Source organism: Monocercomonoides exilis (assembly GCF_001643675.1).
Source record: "Monocercomonoides exilis strain PA203 chromosome Unknown scaffold1-2713096, whole genome shotgun sequence".
Classification (NCBI taxonomy): domain Eukaryota; phylum Preaxostyla; order Oxymonadida; family Polymastigidae; genus Monocercomonoides; species Monocercomonoides exilis.
In genome coordinates, this window is record NW_027150546.1 from 1,976,324 (window position 1) to 1,996,179 (window position 19,856).

At 38.2% G+C, this 19,856-nt stretch overlaps 5 protein-coding genes across 5 annotated transcripts; 2 read left to right on the forward strand and 3 right to left on the reverse strand.

Annotated features, from left to right (window-relative positions):
* Positions 1 to 97: 97 nt before the first annotated feature.
* Positions 98 to 2,095, reverse strand: MONOS_18525 (uncharacterized protein). The gene is made up of 5 exons (XM_067871552.1): positions 2,052 to 2,095; positions 1,888 to 1,915; positions 1,336 to 1,826; positions 244 to 1,268; positions 98 to 161 (listed from the first exon to the last, which is right to left on the reverse strand). The coding sequence occupies exons 1-4, from the start codon at positions 2,070 to 2,072 to the stop codon at positions 525 to 527; spliced, it is 1,284 nt and encodes a 427-aa protein (XP_067736496.1). The 5' UTR covers positions 2,073 to 2,095; the 3' UTR covers positions 98 to 161; positions 244 to 524.
* A 1,699-nt stretch (positions 2,096 to 3,794) lies between these two features.
* On the reverse strand, positions 3,795 to 12,903 carry MONOS_9802 (uncharacterized protein; the record flags this gene model as incomplete). Its single annotated transcript, XM_067880336.1, has 2 exons — positions 3,795 to 11,292; positions 11,465 to 12,903. The coding sequence occupies 2 exons, from the start codon at positions 12,901 to 12,903 to the stop codon at positions 3,795 to 3,797; spliced, it is 8,937 nt and encodes a 2,978-aa protein (XP_067736497.1).
* A 350-nt stretch (positions 12,904 to 13,253) lies between these two features.
* MONOS_16891 (uncharacterized protein) lies at positions 13,254 to 13,752 on the forward strand (the record flags this gene model as incomplete). The annotated part of the gene is made up of 4 exons (XM_067869762.1): positions 13,254 to 13,312; positions 13,398 to 13,511; positions 13,609 to 13,645; positions 13,723 to 13,752. 4 exons carry the CDS (start codon positions 13,254 to 13,256, stop codon positions 13,750 to 13,752), a joined length of 240 nt encoding a protein of 79 aa, XP_067736498.1.
* Positions 13,753 to 16,538: 2,786 nt separating this feature from the next.
* MONOS_9801 (putative polyubiquitin) lies at positions 16,539 to 18,575 on the reverse strand (the record flags this gene model as incomplete). The annotated part of the gene is made up of 2 exons (XM_067880335.1): positions 16,539 to 17,158; positions 18,113 to 18,575. The coding sequence occupies 2 exons, from the start codon at positions 18,573 to 18,575 to the stop codon at positions 16,539 to 16,541; spliced, it is 1,083 nt and encodes a 360-aa protein (XP_067736499.1).
* A 591-nt stretch (positions 18,576 to 19,166) lies between these two features.
* MONOS_9800 (uncharacterized protein) lies at positions 19,167 to 19,376 on the forward strand (the record flags this gene model as incomplete). Its single annotated transcript, XM_067880334.1, has 1 exon — positions 19,167 to 19,376. One exon carries the CDS (start codon positions 19,167 to 19,169, stop codon positions 19,374 to 19,376), a length of 210 nt encoding a protein of 69 aa, XP_067736500.1.
* Between the last annotated feature and the right edge of the window lie 480 nt (positions 19,377 to 19,856).

Genomic DNA, 19,856 nt, shown 5'->3' on the forward strand with positions numbered 1-19,856 from the left:
CAAGAATTAAAAACGTTTAACTCTTCAGAAATATGGGTCAATAAATCAATTATTATTTGACAACGTGAGTTTAATGAAAAAATTTGGAAAAGAAGACAAACTAATATTACACAAGTGTGAAGTGATTATTATATAAACGTGTTCATTAAATCCGATGTTCGCTTTTTGAATAGATTGAAAAAAAAGTTAAAAAAAATTCAAAAAAAATATTTCAACGTACAAAGAAAAATCTTGTATCGAAACTTATTTTATTTTTGCATTTCAAATTTATAAAAATTATTAACATTTTTATCAAAATGAAAATGTCGAATAGGAATGCATTTTTTTCGAGTTTGCATAATGAATGGTGAATATGCCTAAAAAAAGATAAAACAGAAATTACATGGGGAAAAAAGATTCATATGTCTTTTCGAAGAGTTGTAAATTTCCTAATGAAAAGATATTTATTTAAATGAAATAAAATATATTGCATTTCATAATTTTCCTCATTCATAAAGCATCAAGTCAGAATATACGCAAAAGTGTCACATAAACCTTCTCTTGAAAAGATGAAATACTTCACGAAAACTTGTGACTGCATCTTCATATCCTTCTTCTTCCATCTTTTCAAACATTTTTCTTTTCAACAGTTTTCTTTTCACTTCGTCCATTTCATCATCCTCTTCTTCTTTCCTTTTGTCTTCCTTTTTTTCTTCCAATCTTACTGAAATATTAATAAAGAACTCAAAACAAGAAAATTTTACCACGTTATTCAATGATTGATTCTGGATCACCTCCAAAACAGCATCAACAGCCCCTCCTTTCAGCAAGCAATTAACTTCCACAGATCTGCTTCTAACTGCTCTTTTAAATAAAAAGATACATTGATTGCTGATTTCTCTGCGATTATCCTTTGCTAATTGAAACACCTGCACAACGCTTTCGATCAGTCCGGAACATTCATCATTCCACAACTTGCACGAATCAAAGAAAGTGTCCAATGTTAAGAACCATTTCAACAAAACAAGCTCTTCTTTCGTTTCTTTTTCTTTTTTCTCATATTGAACTGTCCAATCCATAAATTTTGAAAGCTCTACCAATTCTCTTTTAACTTCCCTCGCAAAATGCAGCTCATTCACAATAACAACTTCTAATTCTTTTCCACTTTCCAATCTGTTGATCAAAAACTGCCAAGCAGACTGAAATCCAAGTCGTGTTAGGTTGCAATGTTCCTGATGATGTTTGATGATCTCTAAAATTTCATTCAAATACAACCCTTGTTCCATTTCCTTATAAGAAATAACAAAAGTTTCAATAAATGGTCGGAAAACAATTCAAGAAATCAATAAACAAAACCTTATACTGCCCAATGTTGCTCAACGCAAGCAAAGCCATTTCCACATCCTCTTCAGCTTCCTCATTTTCCTCTTTGTTCGACACAAATCTCAGAAGACAAGGAACACAGATTGATAACAATTGGGGTGAAAAATATATGCAAAGAAAAAGATAGCATTCACAAAGATCAATCAGAAGCTTTTCATTTATTTTTTCTTTTTTCTGTTCTTCAACAATCATCTTCTCAAATCTTTCGTTCAAAGAAGATTCTGCAAAGATCCAAATATGCATAAATTTCAGCACAACGCAATATCCAACATGTTTCAGCATCAAGATTGTATTTCCCATTGAAAGTTTCACATCTTCAATCATAATTTTTATTCTATCAAACAGTTCTCTTGCGAAAACATAATAAAATTCTCCTTTGTCCATTTCCTCTATCAATTCATTCAATTTAAGGATTTTCTGTTTCTGTTCTTCTTCATTGTAATCTTCAAGTTCGTCAAACAATTCTTTAAAAATTTTGAAAAGATCATTATTTGCAAGAATTCATATGCAACTGCTATTGCACACCATTGAACTTTTTTGTGTTGTCTGTCTCCTGTATTTTTTTACAAAATATGACATCCAGAAAACAACATTCAAAAGCCATTAAAATTGAATTTGAATATGATTGAATTGAAGAAATCAGAGCAAAACATGAACTCAAAGCAACATGAGAACATCAGCTTTCACACCATATATCTTTGCACTTGCATTTTAAAGAAAATATTACAAGAAAAAAAAAGTTTAATCTTTTCAAGTTTGTCATAATGGATGTTGAGATCATCACATTTGAATGATCAAAAATATTCCTTTTTGAAGTGAGAATCGGTAAGACAATATTTTCGGTATTATGGAACTTAATGGTATTCACTTTAACAGATTTGAAACATAAAGCAATGTTTTTATTTGTCATTTCATTGTTTCATGTTCATATGTCATTGTGCGGAAACGTTTTCTCATGAAGTTGAAATCATTAGAAAAATAAATATTATCAAATTGTAAATGGGATTAAACCAAAAAATAATTATTGCCAAAGATGCATAAAACAGATATGTAATGGTGCTTCAGATGAAAAAGCGTTTTAAATGATTATGAGGGTTATTGAGGTGATGGAGATTGTGAAAAGTTCATCAGTATATTTTATAAATATGATATTAGAATTACATCAAAATTGATATTGTTTATTTTTCATATTTTTTTTTGTTAAAAACAGATTTCTTCAAACATTTATCACATTGTTCGTTCTTTCTACGTCACTCACAATTAGAATTCTTTCATTCAGAGAATATTAATCAAACAATATATTATCTTTTGAATGAGTATCAAAAATGGACAATTGATGAGATTTTTTGCTTCGACAAAGCATCGAGATTATTCATTCAATATATATTCCTTTTCAAAAGAAAAATATTCATAATTATTTTTCTTTCAATTTTCCAATATTATTTCATTTGAAACCCATAAAAATATGAAGTGGGAAAACACTGCATAAAGACATTAGAAGGGAAGAAAAAAAGAAGAATGTTTAAATTAATTTTTTCCATAAAAATATTAATGAACATGTAATTAATAAAGATACATACAAATACATGCAAACGAATATACAATTATTATCTTCCTTTCTCATTTGTGATTGGTGCGATCTATCATTTGTATCATACAGATAAAAAACGAATCTGTTTCTTTTCACAAATCCATCGAACAATTCATCCTCTATTTGCATTTTCTCCCATTTTTGATGCTGTTGTTACTGTTGCTGTTGAAGTCGTTGCAGAAGTTGAAGAAGTGATGGTTGTATTTGTTGTTGTTATTAATTGAATGATTGTCCCTTCCTTTTCACCATCTGACTCACTTTCTGAGCTCTCAGCATATGCAATTGCATCTGAGGCTGTCATCACAATTGCATTCTCTGGAAAGTGCGAAAACAACTCCTTCTTTATCTCAAACTGCCACATCCTCCTGCTCGCATTCTCTTCCCAGCAGCTTCCAACAAATAAAAAGCTCATTTGTGAAAAACAAAAAAAGAATAACATTTGTGAAAAAATGGACAAACAACACAAATCGAAGTCTCTCATAATCCAAACAGAATGTGAAATCACAATACATGTTCCAAAAAGAAAAGATTGAACTGAAAGTTCGAAATAGAGATAAAATAAAAAATGAGTTTGTGTTCAGGATGTGAACTGAAACAACATGAGAAATACATACATAGCGAATAAATACAAATACATAAACACAACATATGACAAGCAGACCAATTCTGCTTTTGAAGCAATTAATGTTTGAAATTGATCCAAACATAACAATTCATGGAAACAAAAAGAAGAAGACAAACAAGTCGAATTGCTGAATAGAGTCAAAATAAAAAAACACCATTATTCACATATTTGTGAAATAAAAGCATATCCAAAGCATGTCAATCATCAACTCCACATTCACTTTTCAGTCAGCAAAGTTCCTGTGATATCTGAAGAATTCGCACTTGTGCTTTGCTCCCCATCTTCTGTTCTCTCCTCCAGATCAATCGCATCTGACATCGTCAGAATTGCTGCTCCTGCAGGAAACCGCTGGATGAACTCTCGCTTCAGCCCTGCCAAGCTCAGTCTGTCTTCTGGCTGAGCAGACAGGCAAGCTCGGATGATTTCAAAGAAATTCGATTCCTTCACAGCTGACATGTTTGGTCGTTCGTGATTCACTATCTTCTGCCCTGCCACCTCTGCTTCATACTCCCCAAACGGAATCTCCAGTGTCAGACATTCCCACAGCATCATCCCAATCGAGAATGCCACAGATTCCTTTGTCGCTCCCATCTTCTTGTTCATCTTCAGCTCTGGTGCTTTCCACCTCAGACATTCTTTTCTTATATCGTCGTCGTCTTCAAAGGCAGATGAAGGAGGTGGAGAGTCTTCGCTATCATCACTGGCAGATGTCACAACAGTCGACGAAGAGATCGATGATGAGTCAGAATCATCATCAGAAGAGAAGTCAGAGTGCATCACAATGCAGATGACCATATGTTCTGAGAACAGCACAATGTGCGGACTCAGACTGCCCAGCGATTGCAGTGGATTCTCCATCTCGTCAAACGAGTGAAGTGCAAGATTTGCCACCCAGAACAGGATCTGCGCAGCTGTTTGCTCCCTCTCCTGAAGAGTGCCTATCGCCATCTCTTTTGTCTTGTTCTTTCCATGCAACAGCATGAACAGTGAATCTCTCAAATCCACAATAAGCTTCTCATGTGGAGATGAACAGGCCATTGCATCCACAAGATTCGACATCGATGAAGTGGTTGGACACAGATCCTCCCCACGAACAAATGTCGAATCAGAATCTGTTGTCGAAGTGGTGGAAGTGGATGGTGATGGAGTTCTCTTTCTCACCTCTTCCTCATCTTCAACCTTCTCCAGTGCCCATTCAGGGATCTTGTCTGAGTCTCTCCCAAAAATATATTCAGTCGATCCACTCTCACTCAGCAAATGCTCAGATGATTCAGAATGTTCCAAGCTTTTCTCACACATTCTCTTCTTGATCCTCTCATCGTTCTTTTTTTCTGCTTCTCTTTCAGCTCTCCTCCACTGCTCCTCAGGTGATGGCTCCATCGTCACCATCTCAATCAGTTTCGGATCCTTCCTCACTGTGTCTTCCACAATCACTTCCAATTCTTCTGTTCGTCTTTTTTGCTTTCTCCACCGAACAGCAAACAAAATAAATCCAAACAGTACAATCAAAAACAAAACAACAAATATGATAGCAATTATCACAGCCCATGATGATTTTCCTTCTTTCCTTCCATCAACAAGTTTTTCATTTCCACTTGACTGACTTTCACTCATGTTCTTAACAATAAACGGCTCTGTTGATGAAGGAGATTCTGCATTCCCAAACAGAATGCACACACTCACTCCTGTCTCTTCTCTCACTTTCTCCAATTCCGAAGATGAAATAAATGTGTGAATCTCATTCTCTGATACAAACCCTTCTTCTTCAATTTCCTTTCTCACAATTTCTTCTTCATCCCCATTTTTCATGCTCATCTTCACTGACAAATCACATGGCAGAAGCAGCTTTCCCAAAATTATTAGATCCAAATTCCCATTCAATTGAGTTGAATTCTTCACCTCTTCTAAAATGGGGATGAAAAATGATGATCCTCTTTCTGATGCAATCCCTTTCAACTTGCATCCTTCGTCCAATATCCACAATGAAGAATTGTCCTTCCATCCATCTCCCCCTTTCACACTCACAACATTCAATTCTCCACTCCCTTCACAAATCACATTCCTTCGAGTTGATGGATATCCTTCAATCTCGGGGTTGTTGTTCTCAAACTTGCTGTTTTCAATCTTCATACCCCCTCCACTCACCCACAGCCCTCCTCCCTTGCTCTTCATAATGATTGTTTCCCTCATCTCCACTTTGCTTTTCTCAATATCAACCAATGACCCATTCCATTTGCACAATCCTTCTTTTATCTTGTTTCCTTCATTGATAATTTCATCTTCTTTTTTTCCATCAAATACACATATCTCAATCCTCACATCCTTTGACTGCCTGATCTGCATCATGATTCCCTTGTCAACTGAATTCACACATTTTCCAAACGAGCAGTTCAGCACACTCACCTCTTGTTCAGCATCATCCATCCCAATCGCACACCCCTCCAACAGCACAGTCATATTTTCAATGACCATCTCTTTCATCGCCACTTTCGCTTTCCCTCCAACACTCACAATATCTCCCTCACATTTGATGTTCAAAATGCTTGTTTCATCAATTGTAACATTCGATTCTTCATGGAATGAAAGAATTGATCTTGTTGAATGAATATCTCTGAATGTTGTTTCCGATATCTTTAGCTCTCCACTTTCCACGCTCACAATTGAACTGTTCAACTGCAACTCAACTGCGGTTGAAGAGGAGAAGAATTCACATTTCTGTATCTCCATTGAACCATTCTTCACTTTCATGATGTGGCTGTGAGTTGACTCAAAGGAATATTCAAACTCGAATGAGCACCTCTCCACTGAACATTCATTTATAAACTCCATGATGTAATCCTTCTCAAATGATTTCTCAATCTTGGAGTTCAACCTCACAATTGCTTGTGTCTTTTTCAATGAATTCACAACCAGATCTCCAATCACACACTCCTTCGTCACAAACCCTTCCCCATCAATCAGAATCGCATTCATTACACCTTGCTCAACGTGGTCAACCCCACAGTTGATACTGAGACATGGATTGCTTTGAGATCCACACCTTCTGCCATCAGTTCCTGTTGCGTTCACAAACACTTGAAGCCCATAAAAATAGGTGATTAGCGGAATCAGATCAACATCTCCCTCACTCTCAACATCCCTCCCACAGATGGAGTTGTTTGAGTTCAATGACTCCTGCTTATAGTTCAGGGCAAACAGCGTTTCGTTGATCTGTTGAGCAATCGAGTGGCATCTGACAAATATGTCTTTCCCTTCTGATGCCTCATTCATATAGAACAAAACGTTCACAATCTTGAAATTCAGAGATGGAATCTGACTTTCATTTCCATAATTCGCATTCGGGTCAGATCCATCAATAAACAGCCCTCCTCCACACCCTGTTTCACTCGAACACTTGCATATCGAAAACGAGCTGCCATTCACTTTCAACACTGATTCTCCTCTCTTCAACACCACTTTCATTCCCCCTCCTTCTCTGCTCAAACCACTCTTGCAACTTGACATCGAACACTCATCAATCACACACTCCATTCCATGCTCATATGATCCCACTTCAATAACATTTGCTTCATTCCCTTCGTTTGTGATATTGGCAAATGAACACCCAACAACCCTCAAAACTGGTCTGTTGCCATTTGAACCAGTATTCTCATCTCCGTTCATTTGATTCTCGTCTATCATCGAAATCAGGCTCCTTTCTATCACACCAGCAAATGAAATGTTCACATTCTGAACAGTCACCTCACCTGAACTTGGCCTGAACGCAATCAACCCTTTCAACTCTGAGATTAAACTCAACGAACTCCTCTCAATCACAACACTCCCTCCATTCACTCTTATCATACAATATCCAGCTGTCTCTGTCAGCCCGGTCAATGAACCAAATGAACAATCAGAAACAGTCAATAAGATGTTTGTTCCGGAGGATTCAATCAACACTTCATGATGAGTTGTGATGGCTGGCTTGGTGAATGACATATTCACAATTGACAAACTCACATTCGAGGATATCATTGAACCATCATCCAAATCATTCTCGTCTTCATCACTGATCGTCATCCCTGTCCCTTTCTTTGTCCCTTCAATCACCACTTTTGGTAACTCTACAACCGATGATGAAGAAAATGAAAATGATATGGAATGACTCAGCAACCCTGACCCCACAATGGCAATATGTGTTTCCCCTTCTCCAAATGTTGGATATCGAAGTGATATCAAGTGGTCAATCGATGAACATGGTGCTTCCGAATACCCACACCCACTGAAGTCTCCTCCTTTCTCTCTCGAAACAAATCCATTCCCACTCCAATTATCCCACAAATACACAACCAGTGGAATCACATATCCCTCCTCTCCTGTCGTCTTCCTTTCCCATCCACACAGTTCATCCAACGATCTCAACTCCTCAGAACTCATCTCCCATTTGAGGTGATCCTCATTTACAATCTCACTCAGATCCCATCCCGAAATAAACACATTCTTCCCTTTCCAGGCATCGCATCCCTCAAATGACATTCCTTCCATCACAAATGTTACCATCTCGTCTGGCAGCTTAACAAACATCCCTCCTCCCATTCCTCTTCCTCCATCCTCCACATCCTCTGTTGGCACTTCACATCCTGAATATTTCACATTTTTCATTTCCAAACTCCCTCCCTTCCCCACTGATATCTTCATCCCTCCTCCTTTCATAACACTCCCTCCTGAACACACTGATGACAAATTGCATTCTTCAATATTCACAATCCCATTCACTCCCATCTCCACATTCAAGCATCCTCCTCCATTCCCACCTGTCACTTCCACTCCACACATTCGGCTGTTATTCATCTTCAATTTCACTCCATTTGTTATTGCGATTGGCGATTTCCCATGCATCTTCAGTGTCACTCCCCCTTCCATCACAAATCCATGAACAACCAACCCTCCTCCCTCAATACAAATCACATTGTATCCAATCATTTCATCATTTCCAAACGAGACTGAACAGCTAGTAATTGTGATGATTGCTGATGAGGAGTGGATAAATCCATTTCTCTTCCCATTCATCTCTTCATTCAGCATTAGTGACAAATATCTCATCTCAAATGATTTTGTGCACTCAATAAGGTTATTTTGAGCTGTCGATCCTTTATCTTTTACAATCACCCTCATCCCTTCTTCTTTCCCTGAAACACTCACTTCAAATGACGCCACTTTCATCTCATTCTTTATCCATGATCCCGAAACAACTTCGATTTCATTCACGTTGCTGCTCGCTCTCTTCTCAACACAATAGTCAATCGTCAAACACCCAAACTCCTCAAACCCACAATGACTGAGATCCAACGCCCTCTCTCCACTACCATCAACTCTCAACTTTGTCCCAATTGAACACAAATACACAAACAGCGGAATCACTTCCCCTTCTTTCCCATCCTCACTCCCACACAACTTCAGAATATCTGATGGAATTGCATCTGACTCAAAAAACTCAAATGAGCTTGCATTCACATTCAACTCCAACAACACTCCTCTTTCACATTGAACAAACAAATCCTTCCCATATTGAGCTTTGTTATTTGCTCCAAACAAACCCTCTCTTCCAGGTTCCATTTTCATTGAACCATCCCTGCTCTCCATCACAATCATCATCCCTCCCCCTCTCCCTTCACTTCCCTCTGAACCTTTCGCATCACATCCATCAATCACACAACTCCCATTCACAACAACACTTCCTTCCCCTTTCACTCTAACGCACATCCCTCCTCCTCTTCCACAAAGGCAACTGCACCCCTTCACAACACACGACTCAATCACAATTATCCCATTCTTTCCCTCACCTCTTTCTGCTCCAACCACTCCACTCACCCATCCCCCATCTCCATTTCTCTTCTCAATGTTGTTCACATCACATCCACAAAACACAACTGATTCCACTCCTTCACCAAACTCAATCAGTGAATGTTCTCCAAATGTCAAGGTCTCTGTGATAACCAATCCCTCCACTTTCACTTTTCCCCCAATTACATTCACAAAACAATATCCAATGGAATTCTCTGATGAACAAATAACAGAACAGTCTGTGAGTGTGAGGAGTGTGGAGTTGGATGAAATCAGAGATGATTCACAAGATAGAGTATATGGAACGCAAAACTTGATGTTTCTTATTGAACTTTTGCTCTGAACCTCAATCATACAAGATGACTCAAAATTCTCTGGTGCTTTCACCCCAATCTCCATCCCTTTTGTCGCACATGAAATCTCCCATTCATAACCATCTGTCATTCCAACTGCCTCAGTAAGCTCAAATCCTGAATCCAATTCGATCTTCTTGTTTGCGTCTGCATATTTCACCTGCGCTGCATGAGTGATGGTGGCACACGGATAATAAGCAAACCCACAAAACCACGAGTTGTATCCACCCAGCCCATCCTTCGCCTTCCCCACATGCGCTGCATTCGGAAATGCGTCCAAAAAGACATTCAATGGGAATAGTCCCATTGTTGGGACACTCCGATCATATCCCACAATCTCATTGAATTTTGAACTGTCATGTTGGACATTCAGTGTTGAAGAGCTTATTGCCCAGCTCGCAGAATCGCTCCCATTCACAAACACATAACTTCCTCCCAATGAAGCAGTGCAACCTGTGAAGTCAACAGACAAAATTGAGAAGTCGCGCGATCCATCTGCCAGATACAACATTATCCCTCCTCCATTTTCACTGCATTTGCATCTGTTGAATTTTGTTGTTTCACCTCCAGGAGCTGAAGAAGTCCCAACCCGCAACTTGCTTGTTGAATACAATAAATCAACCTTGATCCCTCCACCACTACCATTCTCACACTCACAATCCTCGATTATCACATTCTGAACAACGAATGTCTCTCCTGCCTTCACACTCTTTGCCACAACCACCCCGTCTCCTTCAGTCAACTTCACATTTTTCACAGACAAGTTCGCGAGGATGCTCTCTCCTGATACAGTAGCTGTCAAAAACAGGGCAGACGAGGAGGAGGAAGATGATGATAGATCAGGTTCAGAAAATAATGGTCCTGAGATATTCAAATCTTTGATTTCCACATCAGCCATCGACAGCTGCGACAGCGGCACCACAAACACTGACGACGACATCACATAGTCTCCTGTTTTACTCGTGGTGATCACAACGTCTTCCAACGAGAGTGACCCACTCCCATCAGATACCACAACCACACTCGGCGAAGGACTTGAATTTGAGTTGCAGTCAACCTTCATGTGAAATAAACCAAGATGGCCTGTCGTCACACTAAATAGCTCTCTTGTTGATGAAAGTGCCCCTGTTCCAATCGAACTCTCCGTCCTCCCTTTCCCGATGACAGAAATCTTCTTTGATCCGATATCAATAGTTGCTGTCTCGCTTATGTGATCCCCTTCCATCAGCGTGATTGTCAAGCTAATCTGCACCTCACACATCTCAAACGCCTTCTTCACCGTCAGACACGGATTTGTTGTATTTGCCCCACAAAGAACATATGAATCATTTCCATTCACCGAAACATACAACGTCTTGTCCTTCAGCCAATCCTTTTTTGATATTTGATTGTACATCCAACTGCTTCCATTATAATTATAGGCATAGCACAACCTCTTATCATCTGTGTTTGTGGTGTAGCATTCATAGAATGGATTGCCTGAATTCAAAAATGAATTGTAGTTATCAACATATTCAATATCATGTCCATGTGGAACGCTGTCAGAGCATTTGCATTCATGAAAAAGCAAAAAATAACAATATGTTATATTATTTAGTTCTGTTGCTCGATTTTGATACAGTTCCAATCCTCCACCACCTTGTCAATGCAGAACATGAAATGAACTGAATGCTCCTCATTTTGAATGCCGCCGGAACATTTTGACAATACATCCCTCCGCCTCCATTGTTTGTCAATGAGCATGAAGTGAAACTGCAGTCAAACACACACGCACTCTCCCCTCCTCCATTTTCTGTTCCAATACAGGAAGATCCAGAAATATAAAAGTTATCCAGATAAAGCCCTCCTCCCACTCGATATGCTTTGCATTTCTGAAATTCACATCCGCAGATCCGAACACATGATGAAATCATATAAATGAACGCCCCTCCTCCAAAGCGATTTTGTCCTTCACAAGAATTAAAAAAACTGTGTTCAATCTCAACCGAACTGATTCCATAGCATATGACCCCTCCTCCAGCATAATGAGCATAGCAATCATTGAATGAACAATGAGAAACTGAAAGTTCTCCTGAATTGAGATAAAACATTCGAATTGCTCCACCATTGGAAGCATCATCAGTGTAATCATCTTTGTTTCCAGAAGCCTTCGATCCATTCCATTCACACCAAATAAACGAATTAGCTCCATTGAATGTTTCGTTCTGTCTGTCTGGCTTTAATGGAATCTCTGAAGTTCCTTCACATTCAACATTTCTTGTTCGATAGCATCCAATAAACGATGCGTTCGAGGCTATGAAAGAGGCCAAAGGGTTGTTCAGAGAGGGAACAATCCCTCCATCATACACATCAAAAACTGATGAGAATGAGCAACTACTCATCAAACATGTGGTTTGGGTTGACGTTGTTGTTGGAGATGAACATGCATCATGTGCTGTTGAGATGTTGAAGAAGGTTAATTTGGAGAGTGAAATAAGAGGAATGAAGGGAGATGAGAGAAATGGTGCTGATGAAATATGAAAAGACGAGAAATGAGATGAACAAACAGAAACATGACATTTTTCAAGAAATTTACCTTGGAATGCTTTTGAAGAAAATAGAGAAGGAAATATCTGTTCAGTTGAGGTTGAAGATGATCTGAGAGAAATGTTGGTGAATAATCCACAGCTCCCGCAAAAATCAAAGGGAGACGTCTCTCTCTCAACTCCAACAACACATCCACTCACCTCAACAAAACATCCATCTTTTGCCCTGAGCACACTCTCCCCACCTTTTTCCATCAATCCCAATGAATTCAGTTTCATTGATGAATTGACCAGAACAAGGCATCCTTCAATCTGACTCCAATCGCACATTCTCTCCTTTTCCCGCATTTTCCATTCATCGCAAAAATTCAAATTTTGAACTTTCCCGATTTCTCCTCGTCCATCATTCCATTGTTTTGTGTATTTCTTCATCATTCTCTCTTGTTTTTCTGTCTCTCTCATCCCTTCTTTTTTTTCATCATTATGCACATCAAATAAAATGCCATTTCCATATTTGCTATTTTCAGCCTTCTCTTGCCATGTACCTTCAGTATAATTCATATTCTCAACTTTCGCTGATTCCTCTCTAAATCCTGCACCATCACTTGTTGCACCATTGCACATGCATTCAACACAAATTATCCACACACAATAAAATATTCCCGACAGCACCAATACCATGCCTCTCCAACAGTTTGCTTTTCTCTTTTTTCTTTCAAACTAATATGGGCACAACAAATATTTTTGACATTTTTCAATGACTGAATATCACATAACTGTACAAAAATATATTATCTTCTTTGTTTTCTTTATGATCCATTTTTGATCCTAAGAATAATTGTGAATGATTCATCCATTTTTGTTAATTTTCTGATATTTCAGCCGTCACTCTCCGTCCAGCGATATCTACCATCTGAGATGGAATAACATATGATTAAGAGCATATTATTTTGTTGGCTGTATTTTCATGAGAAATGGCAACTGGGATAGAAATGAATGATGTGAAGATTGATGAACCAGATGAATGGAAGAGGTATGAGTGATGGAAGTTTTGCGGTTCTGCACCACATATAAATGTATGTTTTTTGGTGGATTATTTGTGATATTTTGATTTGAAGGGATTTTCGATACATTGAAAGAAATGATTGTTTTTGCTTCGATTGGCCGAAATGGGCGCTTTTCACAAAAGGGATGGGCTGCCTGAAACAAGATTATACGAGCATTTGGATTGGGTTTTTGAAGTGTTTTTCTCACAGATAGAGATGGAATTTCAGTTCAAAGGTGAGTGGCCGAAATGTGAAATGAGCGAAAATGGATATTTTTATAAAGTCAAAGGGGTCTCTGGAATGAATGCTATTTACAATTGGTATGCTATTATCTCTGTTTTGTTCGAATCTTCTTTTGAAAAATGAATTTTTTTATTTTTTATTTTTTCATAAATAGAACAATGGAAGTCTTGCAAGAAATGCCTGAGGAATTTTATTGGTGGGGAGATCTCTTTTTGAAGAAAGAGATTGAAAAGGAAAATGAGGAGGCGGAATCAGGTTAAAGGCTATTTACAAATAGGAATGCAATTGAAGAAAAGAAGAACAAACAACATTGAAGATTTTGAAGCAAAGGAAAACAGCAAATTATGTTGAAACATGTCTATGGAGTTTAGCTCTTTCAAGCCGCATTCGCCGTCACCGTTTTGGAAGAGAAAGGAAAAGAATTGGATTTATGTTCACTCATTGATATATTTTCAGAGAAGACAAAGGCATGATTGAAAGGAAAAGTATTTCTTCTTCTTCACCTTCAAACACACCTCAAGCATCATCAACCTCCTTCTTAAACAACCTTCTTCATCATCTTCATCAGCAGTGAGGGAAAATCGCAAAGAGTTATATTTATCTATTTGATCGATGGAATTCAAGTTATTTCCTTTTGTGATTGAGCTGCTGAGAAGAAGAAAGAAGAAAGAATCATCAATTTTCGCCTTCTCCTTCTCTTTCTCTTTCTTCTTCTTCTTCTTTTCTTCTTTTTTTCGTCCTTCTCCTTCTCCTTCTCAACTTTGTTCTCTTCTTCAAATTCTTCTCCATTAATTTCATCAACGTCATCAACTTCTTCTCCTTCTCCTTCTCCTTCTCCTTCAACATCATCACCATTTTTTAAAAGCCGCTTCATCTTCGTCGCAACCTCCTTGTTCATCAAAAGCAAATTCAACACCATCAAAACCTTCCTGCAGTCAATCATCACTCATTTCTGTCATTCACTCAAATATCTTCTTTTCTTTTCATATTCAACATCCGCATTCAGCTGCAGAGGGAAGACAAAGAACGTCATTTTCAGTTCTGAACGCATCTTCTTTCTTTTCCTCTGCTTCAATGTGTCTGTCAACAAATACGAACTCTTTTCTTCCATTGAGCTGTTGATATGCCAAAAGTGATGAATGCACATCGTCAAAAACACAGAAACTTTTCAGAAGATTCAGAGAACATTTATTCACAGGCGTGTTGGAGCAATCAGCAGATTGCGTGAAATTGATAAGTCGGATGGCGTTTGTTCTGAGAGACCGATTGAAACGAAGACGAAGAGACAGACAAGAAGAAGCTGAATGAAGCAAGATGAATTGGATGAAATGAATGAAATGGAGTCATATCAGATATATTTGGAATAATTAAAGATAACGAGTCATTACTGGCTGCTGAGGGAAGAAGGACATGGAAGAGATGAAAGGCGCGAATGGTGGAGGCAATGCCAGGAATGGCAAAGGCAAAGGCGAAAACGAAGAAACGAAGAGAAAGGAAATAATTCAGCAATGTTATTTCTGAGAACATAAGCGGAATGCTACCGATTAGAAAAGACCCATCCTCGTTTGGTGGAAGGGAAGATGAATGATAACTGAAAAGTCGCTTCACAACGATCAAGACAGAAACTTGAGGAAGACCAAAAAAAAAAAAGAAAAATGAAAAGGAGATCAGAAGCGGAAAGAGAAGAAGCACCAGGCAATTTAAATAAAGAACAAATGTGATATTCTCACAAAAAGACGTTTAAGAGAAGCCAGAGGAAATGTAATGTTGATTTGGCAGCTACTGATGGTATTTTCTGGCTTCGGCCTTTTTACAATATGACTTTTTGGTTTCCTTCTTCCAAATTGTTTTCTCATTCAAAGAGAACATTGAATGATGGCGTAACTTCACAATTCAATTTCAATCAGATGAGCTTTTTTGCAGAGTTGTGTGATATTTGCAGTATGGAATTTATCGATCTCCTTCACCAACAAGATTCCTTCATTTCAATACACTCCGCTTCATCCACCTGTGCCAAAGAGAGGGAAAAAGGCAGAAGAAGAAAAAGAAAAAGAAAAAGAAAAAGATGATAATAATAATATTTTTGTTCAAATACACCAACGGAACTAAGAAACAAAACAATTTGTGGATAGCATGTGACTATTTCATCAGCAGACCAATATTCCTTTTCAGAACGGATGCAAATCATATTTTGCTGATAGAAGAAATACCTCTTCTGCACAGAAATTGAAAATAAATAGAATCCAGTTGCTTTTTTCTGAACTTCCATTGTTTTTTTGTGTAAAAGGAATTGACTTAACTTTCTTGGATGAGCAACTGAGCGGAGTTATTTGAAGGCATTTTGTTCGACAGATGCTTGGACTGATAGCCGTCAAGCTTCATTCAAAGAATAACTGCTTTTAGAAACGTTATTTTTTTTTCTTTACAGGAAGAGGTGAAGAATCCAAGATATTCACATTTCTTTGTGAAAATATTCGACAGAATGTGATAGTTTATATGAATCCTGTTCATCTGTTGAAAATAATTTTATTTATTCATTTTTCTTTCAAAAAATATGTTTTTTCGATTCTTTTTCCTTCATTTTCAGCTTTTTTTCTCTCTTTTTGCTTTCATTTTTGTCATTAGCGCTTGCGAATTTTCAAGTGAACGTGTCTTCAAAGATAAACAGGTTTATTCACACATTCCTCAATTTTGTTTCATGTTTCAATTTTCATATTATTTTGGTTTGTTTCACAAACTTTGAGATTAAACAATATAAATCCATTTTGTTGGATGATCATTTTGGCATTTTCACAGGAAAACCCGCTTTGATCTTTCACAGCAACAATGAAAAGGTTCTAATTTTTGAAATGAAAATGTTTAACTCCACAAATAGTTAAAATAAAATTAAAAATAAATGATGAACAAAAAAATGAGAATAAAATGAATTGGAAAAGACAAGAAACTTCAAACAACCAAAACCATTTCAAATCAAAATCCAATTCTTAACATGAGATACAACACGGCTTCATCCACGATGTTGTAGTGCCGAAGAGTCTTTTCGTCTTCAAGCGGTGCTCCTGCAAAGACAAGTGTCTGCAGATCCCGAGGAACTCCTCTTCTTTCCTGGATCTTCTGCTTCACTCTTCCAACCGTGTCTGTGCTCAGCACTTCAACACCAATATCTCTTCCACACATCTCCTTCACACAAATTCGCATTTGCTTCGCTTTGAACACAACGCGAAGCGTGTCTTCTCTCTCAACACCGCACTCTTCTAGTGTTCTTCCATCTTCCAGCTGCTCTCCTCCAAACATCACCTGCTGCTCGCCAAATGGAATTCCTTCTCTGTTTGCAATCTTCTCCTTCACTTGTCCAATCGTGTCTGTGCTCGACACTTCAAGAGCGATGCTTTTTCCACTCCCAATCTTCACAAAAATGTGCATTTTTGAGGCTGGCCTCAAAGCCAGTCGAAGCGTGTCTTCTTCCTGCACATGGTAATCTTGAAGCAATTTTCCGTCTTCCAGTTCTTTCCCAGCAAAGACGAGACTCTGCAGCTCTGAAGGAATTCCTTCTTGGCCTTGAATCTTCTGCTTCACATATTCCACACTGTCTGTTCCATCAACACCAAGAGTGACGGTCTTCCCACTCGACATCTTCACAAAAATCGTCACGTCGCCTGACCTTAACGCAAGGTGGAGCGAATCTTCGTTCTTGACACAGTAATCTTGAAGCGTTTTCCTGTCTTCCAGTTCCTTTCCTTCATATATGAGTATTTGCTGTTTCAGAGGAATCCCTTCTTTGCTTTGTATTTTCTCCTTCACTCTTCCAATCGTGTCTGTGCTCGACACATCAACAGCTGCTATTTTGCCTGTCCATATCTTCACAAATATCCACATCCTCAGACAATCTCCCTCCGAAAGGAAAAGAACATCGCCCTTTTCGATCCCGTAGAAATGAAGAGTGTTTCCATCCTCAAGATTCACATCCCCAAATTTCAGCCTTTGCTTTTCAACGCAAATGCCTTCGCTCATTTCAATCTTCTCCTTCACACATCTGATGGTGTCTGCGCTTTCAACCTCAACAGCAACTCGCTTTTCTGCTGATGTCTTCACAAAAATCTTCAGATCCCCACAATACAAGAACAGACGGATGTTCTCCCCATTGCTCATCTTGTAGTGCCCCACCGTCTTTTCGTTTTCAAGAAATTCCCAAAACCGATAAAGACTTTGATTTTCTACGGGAATGCCTGTTAATCCTCGAATTTTGTCTTTCAGTGTATGGATCGTTTCATCAACTTCCATCTCAACTGAAAAACGCTCTCCCGATCTTCTGGTAACAAAAAGCTGAATCCTATCGGGCTGTCTTTCAACCTCAGAAGCCCCGTCAATACCGATGTTGTAGTCTTGTGAAGTTTTTTGGTTTTCGAGTTCTTTTCCTTCGTGCGCGAGCGTTCGAGGGTTTGGAAAGTTTCCTTCTTTGTCTTCAATCTTCTGCCCCGCACATCCAATCGCATCTTTGCTTTCAGCATTGAGGTAATCATCTCTTCCATGCGTTCCCTTCAAACAAAGTTGCATTTTTGATATTTTATACACAAGGCGAACGATATCTTCTTTCTCAACTCCGTAGTCTCGAAGCGTTTTTCCCTCTTCAAGTCTTGCTCCTGAGAACACGAGTATCTGCTGCTCTGCGCGGATCCCTTCTTTGTCTTGGATTTTCCGCTTCACCGCCTCGATCGTGTCTGTGCGCTCAACGTTCAGAGTGAAGGTTTTTCCTGTTGTTGTCTTCACCAAAATTGGCATTCCAAATTTCTTCCGAATCACCACATACAGTGTGCATTCTTCACAGACCCCACACTCTCGAAGCGTTTTTCGGTCTTCAAGCTGCTCTCCTGAGAAAACAAGAATCTGTCGTTCTGGCGGAATTCCTTCTTCGTCTTCAACCTTCTTCTTCGCGGATGCAACAGTGTCTGTGTTTTCGACGTTGAGAGTGAGGATTTTTCCACTCAGCATCCCCACAAATATCTTCATTTTTGTTGTTTATTAATTTTTTCAGTTGATTTATTCCATATTTTTTTTTACGATTTCGAAAATTCAAGATGTGATTTTTCATATTCTTGTTCGTTTTTCTTCTATAAATTTATGCAAAATACTTTTTCAAAAAAAGAAAAGGAATTGAAAAGATATTCATTTGAGTTTTCTGTAATTTCTTTTGGAAATTATTCGTCGCAAAAATCAATAGAATTGACAAAGACATATTTCTGTTTCAGAACAATTTGTTCAAAAGGAATTGTTTCTTAATCAAGTGCAAAATCAATAAAAAAAGTGAAAATACAATTATTATCAATATCATTTTTTTAATTCAAAGAAATAAGAATAAGAATAAAAATAATCAAAATGTTGCAAAAGAAAGAGGGAATTGGATGAAATGTTGGAAGGAAGAAGACAATACATGGAATGCGTAAGAGATAGCGATCAGCCAAAATAAAGTTCCAGGCTGGTCATCTCTTCTTATTGAGCATGTTTCCCTCTGCTTGAGTGTTCCTTCAATCTCCTTTTTTTTCTTCCTTCCACCACGAAAAACAGGAAACACTTAAGAAGGAACAAAGGCAGTCTGTTGTCATGCTGTGTGGGCGTGAGAGGCAAGAAGTAGTGAAAGGTACATCAGCACAGGAGAAGGCATTCAGAGTGGAACAGACTTTGGCCTCATTCCTTGAGTCACTGGAAAAGACTGCGGTGCATTTGCCAAGTGCACTGACAATAGCACAATCAGAAGACAACTCCTGCAATGATGATGATGATGATGATGGAGATGAAGCTTCTGAGCAGTAGAGTGCAAAATAGATGGATGAGTGAGAGAGAGAAGATATAAAGGAAGATTGGAAAATGAAAAGAAAAATGTCATGAATCTTCGCAATCTCTTGTGCTTTTTTTTAAATCTTCTCATTCATCTTTCATTTTCAACTTCTCCTCTTCTTTCGTTAAATCTTCTGATTCCCTCTTTCTTTCAACAAATTGAATGAAATGATTCTCATATATTCAAAATTGTAACAGCAAAACTTAATAGCCTATTTCAAGACCATGCCCAAACGTCAAAGCAACTGATTCCTTATTGGCTCCTTCCGGAAGACATCCAACTTCCTTATGCATCGATTTCTGAACTGCCAAATAAAATCAGGTTTGGTTTTCTTTTCAATTCAATTTTATTTCGCAAAAAATGTTTTCAAAATATAACGCTGTTCTAACATCTATATGCTCCACGGCAGTCGGTGGAACTTGATGCTTGCCTGTTTAATTCCTCTCTGAAAGGCG

Coding starts and splice junctions, on each gene's coding strand:
- MONOS_18525 (XM_067871552.1), bottom strand. CDS start 2,072: ATGCAAGTGCAAAGATATATG. Junction 1,916..2,051: donor TGCAAGTGCAAAGATATATG/GTGTGAAAGCTG, acceptor AAAAAAATACAG/GAGACAGACAACACAAAAAA. Junction 1,269..1,335: donor GCAACATTGGGCAGTATAAG/GTTTTGTTTATT, acceptor ATTTCTTATAAG/GAAATGGAACAAGGGTTGTA.